General features: G+C 37.7%; 1 protein-coding gene across 18 annotated transcripts in view; it reads right to left on the bottom strand.

Annotated features, from left to right (window-relative positions):
- The window catches only part of LOC118404139 (arf-GAP with SH3 domain, ANK repeat and PH domain-containing protein 2-like), a 74,093-nt gene that overhangs the window by 45,778 nt on the left and 15,136 nt on the right, over positions 1-13,179 (bottom strand). For 15 of the 18 annotated variants that reach the window (XM_035803136.1, XM_035803148.1, XM_035803150.1 and 12 more), the window contains 8 exons: positions 7,764-7,836; positions 6,746-6,832; positions 5,960-5,977; positions 3,397-3,458; positions 2,130-2,204; positions 1,895-1,944; positions 1,603-1,678; positions 1,036-1,089 (listed from right to left, as the gene is read on the bottom strand). In XM_035803136.1, coding sequence (XP_035659029.1) covers positions 1,036-1,089; positions 1,603-1,678; positions 1,895-1,944; positions 2,130-2,204; positions 3,397-3,458; positions 5,960-5,977; positions 6,746-6,832; positions 7,764-7,836 — 495 coding nt within the window. Of the gene's footprint in view, positions 1-1,035; positions 1,090-1,602; positions 1,679-1,894; positions 1,945-2,129; positions 2,205-3,396; positions 3,459-5,107; positions 5,126-5,959; positions 5,978-6,745; positions 6,833-7,763; positions 7,837-13,179 lie in introns of all 18 variants that reach the window. The other 3 variants (XM_035803139.1, XM_035803140.1, XM_035803137.1) reach the window with 2 other exon arrangements.

Below are 13,179 nucleotides of genomic sequence, written 5' to 3'. Positions count from 1 at the left end.
TCAGAGGTCGCATTACCTTGCCTTTTCAAGGAACTGAAACAGTTTGCAAGTTTGCATCGTGAACGCAAAATGCAAACCGTTTCCTGTCGTTTGCTCTCGGACCTCCAGGCCTAACCGATAGAACCGTTTCATTTTTTGAATCATGAACGGGGCCTAAGTGAAGAATAGCTGCCTACCCATGCCTATGACCCCTGCAGAAGTACAATCAAATACTGAACACTCCTTTCCAAAGCTCAGTTCAACAGTTCAAACTCAAGGGAAACACAGGAGAAACCCACCCAGAAACATGTTAACACACCACAAAGGAGATATTTTCTTTTTTTTCCCAAGTCAAAGGGTTCCTAATGTTTGCTGTACAGGATATATATCTGAAAGGTTCCCTTATCGCCCATTAGGTATTGTGATTCCAAAGTGTTCTTCAGGCGTTTCATGGTAATGAATCACTCCTTGGAGGAGAGCATTTGTAGTTGGTCATGTCATAGATATTAGCCATGATTTCACTGGGTTTTGTGTCCACCAGTCATTCATTGGAATCATAATAGAAAAGTGTTCCAGTATGTGCCTACTGTATGGCAGAAGGTTGCGAGAGAATACTACAATCTACTACTATTACCACTTACACTGCAGAGAATTGGAAAAAGCAAAGAGCAAGTGACATCTCTACCACAAAATTCCTATAACATAGGGCATGTCTGCACAGTGTACAAAATACTTTTCTAAGCCAGGTTGCACAGTGTGCAAACCAGGGCAAAGACTAGGTTGCACAACTGAATTTCAAGTTGCACCAACTACAATTCACTAATTTCTGAAAAAAAGGTACAAATAATACATACATGTTTGGCTGATATGAAACAGAGCTGCCTTGGTCCATTTATTTCTTCCAAGTAAATTGACAACAAAATCGAGTTCTGAGGCTCAAAATCTAGGTTGCACCCTGTGCAACCTGAGTTTAGAAGTAAGTTGCACCAAGCAAAAAGTGGTTGCAATGTGCAAGTGTGCAAGTGGGTATTTTGCACGCTGCTGCAGTATACTTACTTCACACATTTGCAACTGAAACATTCTTCTTTCCTTCTCCATCTCTTCTGCCACCTACAAACAAAAACAACATGGATGAAACAAAACTGACTTCTGAAGTCATAATGATTTTGTAGTCTGTGTTTAAATCATTTCTTTTGAGAAAGATGAGAGTAACTTGTATTCTTTATACGGAGTTTGATGTTTTTATAATGGACATTTAGTTGTTTTAATTGTAATCTAAAAGCTTACGATTTGTGAATGTGAGGACTCTCCCATGTACTGTATTACATAATTCGGCTGTGACGTTTTACAAATAAATCATTCTCTTCTCTCCTCTTTCAGTCTATAAACATGCACTGAAGTGGATGATACTAAAACCGTCATACATACTTCTGCTCACTCACTCACTCACAGACATAAATGTTTATATGGCTTCTTTGACCCTTGTAATATAAACCAAATATAAAGTTTTTACCCATTACAAACAGGAATGGTCTGGCCCTATCTGTTAGGATACTAGTATTATACTCCACTTTACAGAAGATACATGTAGCAAAGATATACATGCATGTATTGTTGACTCACCTCAGCACCAGAGACCTCTGTTCTTATTAGTCCTGCATCCTTAGCAAGCTGTTTCTTTTCTTTCTCTATCTTGGAACTACATTGGATGAAGAAAGAAGTGTTGTAAAACATTGTAAAACTACCCAAATCTATTTTCTATTAGAAAGGACTATTTACAGTGGAGTACATTAAAAAAAGGGGCACCTTTCAAAACACTTAACTGTTGTATTAGAAAATGTAGTTTCCTTTCAAAGTTTGAAATAAAATTGCAAAAGAAAGAGTGGAAATGCGTATAGTAAGACTGGATACTTACTATTTGGCATCATATTCTTTGGAAGCCTTGTCAAATGGTTTCTTCAAGTCCTGGAAAAAAGAAAATTACATGATTAAGATGATGTATGTACATGTTTTTTCAGGACCATTTCTTCTACTGAAACTTATGAGGGAACTTAACCAGACATTTCTGTATGAATATTAAAAAGAAAAAGAAAACAGTCAACATTCTAAAAATTAAATGATTCAAATGCAAAATTCCTCAAAATACTTACCCCTTTGATTCCTTTTAGGTCCCCCTTCAATAAGGAGTCTAGTGGGAACATCACTATGTTGTTCAGATTTTGCACCTTTTGAGTAATAAAATACAAAACACATTGTAAAAATTATGACAGGTATTAGCTTTGAATGTAAAACTTATACAAATGTATATGTTGCCCTGCTTTCCTTAAAAAGTATGCATCGATACTTGAAGCTATGGTATGGAAATTGTATATGTTGTCATAGTGTTGCTTCTCCCATTATGTAAGCTCAAGGTGCAATGCCATTGTTTGACAACAGGGGGAGCAGCTGAGATAACAAGCAAGATGACTGCAAATGCATTGGCTCAGGAAGTACTATGAATTGGAAATTACATTCCAGTGCAAAAAAAAAATCTTCAAGTTCATGTAAGTGACGGTAGGTATCAGTAGTACAACAAAATGTTCCTAATTATTTTTTTACAATCTCTTGAGCAGTGAAACTTCCAGTTTTCATAACAGTTCCTGATGTTCTCAACATGCTATGGTCATCATTTATGAGTGACAGTCAGGATTTGCTTCAGGAGAAAGTGCTGTTGATTTTGGCACCCTAGCAGATATCCCTAGAACTGCAGGCAAGGTTTTGTATGAGACTTTGGAACAGAATAACTCAACAAGGAATGAATTATTGGTTTTCATAATTTTAGGAGCAAATTTTGTTCATTGGAAGACTAAAGGGGTTTTGTGCTATGAAATACAGATATCTTTTAGAACACAGGGTTAGACAAGTCCACTAGTCCAATTGTCCCTGGCAAGTGAAAGTGCCAATCAGGCAAGCGCATGTCCTTCCCTACTTACCCAATCAGGCAAGTAAGATTTTTCAATGAGTGAGATTTTCATAAACTTGTTACTTTTCACAGTCATGATATAAAGCATTGGTCAACACAGAAAAATAGAGCCAATAAAAAAGAATTACATTGCTGAAAGTGAAAAATTTTATCGAAATTTTGGTCAAGTGAAAAGTTGGTTCGCAATAGAAATAGAATACTGTAAATGCATTTAAGTTCGCGGGGATTTAATTTCGCGGTAGCGGGAAAAAGGACTTTTCACGGTGGTTTTAAGTTCGCGGTAACACCATAGACTGCAGTCTAATACCATAATAGAAAAATGTTCGCGGTGGTTTTAAGTTCGCGGTGAAGTGGTCACCGCAAAAACCGCGAACATTAATCCACCGCGAACATTTCTACATTTACAGTATTTCATGAAACTTGTCCAACCCTAGAACAAACTCCATGTTTCTCACCAAACTTTTCATGAGGGCCGTCAGCTCTCTGGTGAAGACTGAAAACTTCAGGAACGCCGCTCCTGTGGGGTCAAAGGTGAAACAAAATCATTCCTACTGTAAAACAAAATTAAAAGTTCTTCCAACTTTCCTGTCACCTGCATATATTTGCAACATTATGATATTTTACCTTTTGTTTCCACGAGTAATACATAACATAATACTTCTTTAGTTGCAACCAGCTTTAAAAATCGTATGATTTGTAGGAAAGTTTTCAATGTAACATACGCTTAGCTTAGTGAGATGTGAATACCATTAAATGCTACTTACTGCACATGTAAGCAACAAAAGTGTTGGGCACAACTATGCGTTTGAATTTAATCCAAGACGTAAAGCTTTCATCCGCAGGGTAACTATATCAGTTCTAGTCAAAACAGGGTGCTTTTCTAGGAATATCAAGCGGATGGACGGTGGTTAATCAAATTACAATATTTTCAAAATATTTCAGTTTGAAACCACAGTCTGGCCACTTCATATCCCTATGGTGAAGACCCTGTTTTTAACAACAATGAATATAGGTTACCCCACGGATAAAGGTGAACTGAGCCTCGTCTGATTCTGCCAGTTCAGGTAACCTATGGCTAAGACCTAATGGCTAAGACTCAATATTGATAAATACATTTTTACAACAAACAAACAAATATAAACATAAAAGTTAGGAAGGACTTCTACGATGTAAAAACAATTCAACAACACACCCTAATACATACATTCATGCAGTAAGCTAGAAAGCAAAATAAAATGTTATATTCTTTACATCATAACTAGTGTTTGTAGCTCCTAAAAAACTGAAAACTTGTACAACATATAATTTGTTAATAACAGAGAAACCAACACTTATGACACTACAGAGAATGCTACGTACTGGAAACGTTGTTAACACAAAGCTGAAGATCCTACAGTACAAGTCAATGAACATTCTTTTATAATCTGCAAACCAAACAGATCTCTTCACAGATCCCTTTGCATGCTGGACGAGATTGTCATTATGGGTAAGCCAGAAATAGATGGCAGACCAAAGTTGGATTTGTCTGGCCCTTGATTTCATGATTGGAATATGATACAAGATGTAAGAGTAAAAGTATGATCATTTGAAAGACAAAAAAAACAACATACAAATGTAAAACAATTTGTTCTTTATCTAAGAAATTCGTTGAGCGGGCTGTTGAATCTTTGTTCGCTTAGCAGTTGCATCCTCTTATGTATAGCAGGTGTCATAATCATGACAAAATCTGACCAAAAATTTGACGAAAAACACTGTAAATACTAGGTGCTGCATAACCATTGTCACTCATAGCAATGATTCTGCATTAGCCATACTGCCCGGGTCTCCCAGCAGACATTAACATCCATATAATTCATAAAGATGCAACCATTATTTCAATGTAACCAAACTTGAAGCAGATACAACTTTAAGAAGATTTGTGTTCACATACATTTGTGTTTGTACAAGTACACTACATCAGTAGCCAAACTTATACCTGCCGAGTCTGTTTTGTCCTCTCTCCTCTATTACCCCACCAACCGCCCCCCCCCCCTCCCTCCCCAGTGCACAACCCAAAACAAGGACTCATTGGTATAGTTTACAGTTTGGATTCAGCCGTAGATTGTAAGAGGAGTATGCAACACATCTATATGTAGTTATGAAGAGAACACCATTATCACTACTTCCCTATGATGGCACGTTGATCTAGATGTCCATGGAAGCCAGAAGAGTAAGAGAAAGAGAGAGAAAAAGAAGGAGTTAAACATATACTACATCTAAGACTTGTAGAGACAGTACCGCTACATAGAGCTACATATCTATAGCTGCAGTAGCATTTCCACCTTTGTCTGTGTGACATGCCATGTTTTGCAAACAGACCGAAGCAAGAACAAAAATCCTTTAAAAAGTCATCAATCGGAAATGTTACAATTCATAAACATTTAACATCTTTCTAGAATTTGACTTATGATGCACAAGCTCCAATATTGCAGTTGAAATATGATATATAATGTTAGGGATTTCAGTATATAGCCACGGAATAATTTGCCCATCTTATGAGTTTGTTATTTGAATATCTTCAACTTCTTCAGAAAAAAAATGCTGTATTTCCATTACAAGCTATAATTATTATATTTCACTTGCAAATATGCTCTGGGTTTAAGCTTGTTAAATGCATCAATTTTAGTAACGCTAGTTTGCCTTTATACGCTGGGTAACCTTTATCCGTTGTGTTTGAGAACAGGGTACTACGTAGGGATATCAAGTCGACTAACAGTTCATGGTTTCAAATTGTAATATATTCCCAATATTGCAGTTTGAAAAACCACTGTCTGTCGACTTGGTATCCCTGAAATCCATGTTTTTAAAAACAACAGATAGAGGTTACTCCACGGATAAAGGTGAACTAGCATTATATTAGTTTGCTGGCAGGTCGCACAGGTCAAAGTTGAAAGGCCACAGCACATACATGTTAGTGCAACAGTAGTGGGGAGGGTTTTTTCTACATGTACACAGCATGTCCAGTCGACAACCACATACCTACATATTCTGCGGTATCTTTAACAAGCAACCGCCACCAGCCAAGAAAACAAGAAAGCAGAAAACATCAGTCACAGCATTCCAACAAAAGAGTGTGTGTGTGTATTTGTGTGCATGTGTGAATGTGCAAGTGTGCGTTTGTGTGTTGAAAAAGTATACAAAAGAGTAACAAAAAAGTATACAAAGTTCTTCCAGCTGTTGAAAACCACCTCAAAATGTTGATGTATCATAAAGTGGAAAAAGATTGTATGATTAGAAAATAACAATATTCACTGGGCAGGCAAGGATACACAGAGTTTATCAAAAACTCAAATATTGTCTACTCTATATTGTCAAAGTAAAAAGCCTGACAAAAGGCCTAGCAAAAATACATTTAAAAAAATGCTGGAGCCCAACCTCTGCTTGGACAGTAGCTTATCAGATAATGTCCATATGAGCTCATACATTGTAGACTGAGTGACATTGGGTGAACGTTTATCCTGCTGTATAACACTAGTTCACCTTTATTCGCAGGGTAACCTATATCTGTTGTACCTGAAAACAGGATACTTTTTAGGGATATCACGTTGATAGACGGTAGTTTCAAATTGCATTTTTTTCAATATAATGCAGTTTGAGACCACCGTCCATCGTCCATGATATCCTTAAATACCCTCAGCTGGTGTTAAATACAACGGATAAAGGTTACCCAAAGAATAAAGGTGAACTAGCGTTACCTACATTGTATATAATGATGATGAGTTTGTCCTTCAAACAAAAGCTTGGTTTACATGATTGTGTACGTACCTATGTCTGGGTCATGGTCCCGGGATAGGGCGTTGTTTCCCAGCTTCTCCATATTCTCACTGAACATTGTCTCATTGGCAACATGGCCTGGAAATACAGAAAACAGACAAGGCAATCAGAGATGGCACGCTTCACCCCTTCATGTAGCTAAACACATACAGACACACTTCTTTCTTGAAATGTAAATCTCTAACAATATCATGTATATGTATATGTTTGATATGGAATCTTGTCAAAGTCATTCCCAACTAGACTGTCACATACACATGATTTTTGAATTAGAATTGTTGAACTACATGTAACGCTGTGCCAAAAAGGAATTATTAAAAGCATCACTGAATATGATTTTGGAAACGGTCAGATGTTTTAGATAACATCCGTCAATGACAACGCTAGTTCACCTTTATTTGTGGAGTAACTACAATACAATACAAACTGCAATATTCTGAAATAAGATTGTGAAATTTTGCAGTTTGAAACCAACATCCAACGGCTTTTTGTCCCTAACTAGCCTGTTTTGAAAACATTACGGATATACGGTAACCGGTACATTTATAATCCCACAGCTAAAGCTTAAGTGAATTAGTGTTATCACTCTGACAATGGAATTAAGCAGTAGGACGAATAACGTTCAATTAATGATGTTCTTCAAGCTTACATGTGCAATTGTAAAAAGAAGATCAGCGTTCAGCTTGGAAAATCAAATAAATGAGTCGATCTGAAAGAAACTATGGTAATAATAATTGGCACAAAATTCAATCTGAATGTCTCTCAGATATACAATGATGAATATTTGTATGGTATTGACTCAATTAGATTATGAAGACTCAAGAGTTAAGAACTTTTCTGCACAATGTACTGGCAGGTTACTTTTAAGTAAAATACTCCTAAAGGATAGATTTTAGTAATTTCATCCTTTAAAGTTTAAGGCACTATAGGGTTCAGTTGGTATCTAAGTCTAAAGTATTATAATTATAAATGGGTAAAACACAGTCAAAATCTGTGAAAAACATCTTACTTGTTCCAGAGGTGACCATGGCCTTGACAGACTTCTTCATCTTGCTGAGCCCGCTTCTGTCCAAGTCCAAGGTCTGAGGGAACATCAAAGGCAGGGGAAACTACGTTAGAATTGCATTACTTAGATAGGATATAGCACTTAAGAATCAATTGCAATAGCTTAGGTTGCTCTAATGGTCCATTGAAGAAGGCTGCCTGTTATATCATAAGGAAGACGAAAAGCACAGAATGATGTAAATATACGGGTTAAGTAAAAAACTTAATGTTGCCCGTACATCTGTAACAGATGATTAGGGGGGGTCCCATCTCTATCTCTGTAGCCCTTGAGCCACACATTTGTGCAAGCCACTACAGCACGGGGCTAGGTAGTGATGTGTGTTTAAGTACGTTACTCTTCTCTTCCACAGAGAAAAGCAACATGTGCCATTTAATTTCTAAGTCTTTGGTATGACTTGGCCAGATATCAAACTCATGACCAGGTACCAAATGCATTAGGCAAACACTCTGCCCACTCGGCCAATATAATATTTCTGTACAAATGTACCTCACCAAGAAACAAGCACTCAAATTTCAGGTCATCAATATGACGTATAAAGCCTTTTATGAATGTCTATCAAAGTTTAAATCATTATGATCAGTACTTTGCAGAATAACACCCAGTAATGCCAAACATTAGGTGAGGGAGGAGAAAGTTGCGACCTGAGGTATGCAGGTCAACTTGCTCTTCTCAAAGTCAGATACCCACTTCTTTCAAATCAAAATATGAGAGGAAGCGTACACTGCAAAAGACGTGAACATAAAACCACTGTGAACATTTTTGCTTGTACAGTAGGCAACTGGAAGGTTTTCCACATTATCCCAAAAAACATTTTGTGTATCACATGTGGTTACTGAGGTGTCCTATCTAGAGTGTTCCAATCTTCACAATAGCCAGTACAGGTCAATTCATTTCATTAGGGCAGTGGCAGGCATTCATGCAACATTCCATCAAACAATGTTGCCATGTTGATTTTAGGACTCAACAAAGAATACTAGTATATTCCCTGCCCTATGTTGTATGATGGTTGGTAAAAGAATGTTGGAAAATGCAACTTATCAAACTGATCGGATACAGCATTAACTTAAGAAAATAAATGGAGAAGAATGAAACATTCGCAATGAAATCTCTATGTACAGGTAATTCCAATCCCTTGTACTTCCTAGTCGATGCTTTATGAGTAATTGACTGTCCCATAATGAAAGAAACAAGCATATCCACGATGATAATGATTGGGCATATCTTGGAAGAACAGCTCGCACTGATCGACTGTCCTAAATGACCCAAGAAGCCCCACGGGGGTGCTTAGAGACAATCGTCTCATTGATCAACTTGTACATGTAATTTCAATCTCCGATTGATTGTTTTATCATTACAAAAGGGCCATAAGATCTAATTATAAGTATTGACTTATCAGTTTTATGCAAAGGATTGTTGCATGGACCCTTGTACTACTGCAGGGTACCCTAGCTACAAAGTACAAGACGGCCATATTTGAAAAAAAGGTAAATTTAAAGTGATCTATTAATGCAGCATTGGTTTTCTCTAAGGCACATACACTTCACAAGGCTAGAAATACCACCTGCATATGCAGGTTAGTGCAGGTAAAATCAAAGCTGTGCAGGTATTCCTAATGTCTACCTGCACCTAACCTGCACTGGTCCATGTACTGGGTTTATACATGTATACAGATTTCATGATGTGGACTTTTACTGGCTGCATTGTACTGTTACCACCTATGAAGTATAGAAAGAAATCATGCCAATGGTTTCTGAATAGATTTTAGTAATAATAGTATGACTATTACTTCCTAAATTCTGAGTGGTGAAAATTTGTCAGGTACAGGTAATTTCCTATGTTACCTACACCTGTGCAGGTATGCAGAAAAAAAAGAATTTTGATCCAAGGCATTCTTGAAAATGCCTGAAAAAAATTTTTTTCATTCACTAGCCTGGAAACAAGACCCTGGCCTGATCTCAAAAATACATGAATCTAACATATTTTTAGATCCAGCCAGGTGTCTGGTATTCAGGCTATTTATTCATAATGCTCATATCAGTTTTTGGAGTTCCCAGAGGATGTCATCCATATAATCAAATCAATATGGCCTATATCATATGCAGGGGCCCTGAAAAATCAATATCATAAATGTAGAAGAAACCAGACGAAAAACACACATTGATGATAAACAATGTACTTTGGTTCCTGCTATGCCTAACGCCCCAGCAAAGGCACAAATCATGTGGGTTATTTTTACAACCAATATGTTACACCCCTTCCTTTTGTGCATATAACGCTAGTTCACCTTTATCCGTGGGGTAACCTTTATCCGTTGTTTTTCAAAACAGCACATATAGGGATATCAAGTCGACGGACGGTTGTTTCAAATTGTAATATTTTCAAAATACAGCAGTTTGAAGTCATATTTCACCCAAAATACCCTGATTTTGAAAACAACGGATATAGGTTACCCCGCAGATAAAGGTGAACTAGCGTTATACTGTATACCACCATGAAAGAGTCAGGAAACAAGGGTCCCTGTGACTTTTCATAACCTCTGTGTTACGCCCTTCCCTTTTTGTGTGTGGTAGACTAGACCTAGCCAGGAATAACAGCAGAGGAAGGAGCCAGGAAACATGAACGTGACAAGGGTACTGGTAAACTTGCAGTTTCAGAATACAACATGAACGATCATGATATCATTCCACGGGTTACTGTGAATGCATTAACTTTGTAGGAATTTAATTTTGCAAATGTAAACACCGACACCTTTTCAGAAAACCAGTTGGAAACCACCTACAGTGTACTAGATACTTGGACAGGGTGCTACAGACGGACATAACAGTCGCTTCTAACAAATATAATACAGTAACTGTACATTATATAGTATGCATATAGCATTTAGACAAGGGGGTAGACAAGAAGAAGACAGATCTTTACCTTCATGAAAAATGAAGGTATAGTTTTTGGTGTGCCTGTCTGTGTAACTGTTTCTGCATATTTGTGGTTAGCATAACTCTTGAACCTCTGGATGGATTGTAATGATATTTGGTATGTGGGTATTGGTTGGGAAGACGAAGGTCAGGGTTGATTTGGGGCCCCCTGGTGTGCCACCTTGGTACTGCAGCAGAACTTCAATTTTTTGTATCTTTTGACCTGGACATAAATTATGCAGATGTGCAAGTCATTTGCATAATCAGAATAGTATTTCATGGAGCTCCAAACTATTCTTGTAGTGGTTTCAAGTTTGCGGAGAAGCAGCCACCATGAAAACTATATAACCATCGCTAACTTTTCTGCATTTAAAGTAACAGTACACTTACGAGGGTCAGCATGGGGGGTCCCGACAACGATTTACGCTAAAATTCAGAAGAACCCCCTACGTATTGCGCTAAATTAAGGAAGGCAATTACGCTAAATTTGGTCGCCTCGGTACGAATTACGTAGATACAGTAATATGGTTATCCCTACAAATTACGGGAAACAAAAATAGGATGCCTACCCCTTACATTAAAGAGCATGCAGGCCCGCACTTACATTTGTACGGGCAGCAACATTTACAGCCAAGAACATTTCAATTTTCAATGTCAAAGAATGTATTAGGGGTGCTGATTTCAGTCTGAATTCAATCCAAAATGTACTTGGAACATCAGACAGACAGATGAAACTGTATCTCCTTTCTACAGGTCCCAGAAAAATCAATAAAAACGCTAGGATGTGGAGTGTGGTTCTTGCACAAGGTGAGGTGAAAGATGGTACAGTTTCAATTTGGAATGACTTTCAATTCCCTGGTCTGAATCTGGGACATGGTTACAATCATGGCATGGCTTTCTTACTATTGCTATTTCATTTACAGGAAAAATGCAGAATTCAGCTTTAAATTTGCAAAACAAACCCCCCCCCCCAAAAAAAGAACACAAACAAAGGCAAATAAACTTGATTCATACTGCATATTCATGTTCAAAGTTTTTAATTTGAAAAACTGTTTTCTTACATACCATTTGGCCAAATAAGATTTGTATTGATTATATGGGTTGTATGAGAGAGAGCATGTTAAAATTCATGACTTTATTCACTATCAAAGAAGCTTTTTTGTTTCTTGTTTGAATTTATGTATATGTAACAACATGACTTACAATAGGAAGCTAAAAATGGATTGTCTTGAAATTCGGTACAAGTTTTTAGAATGAAAGGATTAAACTTTTTAAACCTATTTCATTATCTTAATTGTCAATATCTAAAATAAATGTATATGGGAATCGCCAATATGTAACTTGTACATTCTTTGTGTGCCCTCCCCAAGTATCGCCTGAACCAGCCCTAATCCTATTTTGACAGAACTAGAGTCTCCTGTGAGGGAATTATGTTGTACACCCCCCCCCCTACAGACACAACACTGACATGCTCCAATTACAGTGTGGCTTTAGTCAGCACCCCTACTGTCATCTGAGTTAACCCTGGGGCAGGTCACAGTTTGGTACTAAGTAACTAGTGTAACAGTGTCTCCTACATATAGGTTAAACTGTAAAACTTTTATTTTGTAGTGAAAGGGAAATTGTGGTTTCCTCAGTGTTAAGAATTTGTAATTCTATAATTGCTTGGTAACATATTTGCAATGCCATGGATTTGTGATGGACAGGTTTCTGCACCCCCCCTCCCACAAAATAAAATTTCAAGATTTAACAGTAATCTGTTACAGAGATACACATTGAGAAACCATGAATATGAGGGCCTGCATGGGGGTTCCTGAGAACGATTTCAGGAGAAGACCCTTATTGAGCATGCTAAATTTGATTACACCTTGCGCAATACATAGGGGGGGGGGGGGGGGTAAACTAAATGTCCTGGCAACCCCATGCAGACCCACCCCCATGCAGACCCCCCTCAGACCTCAGTACAAATGGCAGGTTCTCATATTCCAGGACTGTTTGTATGCACCTATTGTGCATGAAATCTCCAGGGTTGTCACATGAATTGGGAACACATGTACATGTCTTGGTAGATCCAGGACCCCTGGAAAACAGCTTACATGAAAATCCCCACTGCATACATGATACAAATTGTGTATCCTTGTAGCCTAATGCATATACATTGTACATGTATGTGTTCTTGATATCAAAATGGGAGATTTTATTTCTGAATCAGTATTTTGCTGATGGAATATCGACAGCCAGCAGAGTCAATTCCCTACTATCATTACCATGTCGCGATGTGCGGGTGTTTGTTGAGGGTCTGCATGGGGGGTCCTGACAACGATTTACGCTAAATTCGGGATGGCTGACTACGCTTTACGTTAAAATGACGAAGGCTGCCAACACTTTATGCTTCATCCCACTACGAATTACGTAAAATAAAATAGCTTCCCTACGAATTACGGGAA

Source organism: Branchiostoma floridae, chromosome 17 (assembly GCF_000003815.2).
Source record: "Branchiostoma floridae strain S238N-H82 chromosome 17, Bfl_VNyyK, whole genome shotgun sequence".
Classification (NCBI taxonomy): Eukaryota; Metazoa; Chordata; class Leptocardii; order Amphioxiformes; family Branchiostomatidae; genus Branchiostoma; species Branchiostoma floridae.
This window is presented reverse-complemented; position numbering and strand designations above follow the sequence as displayed.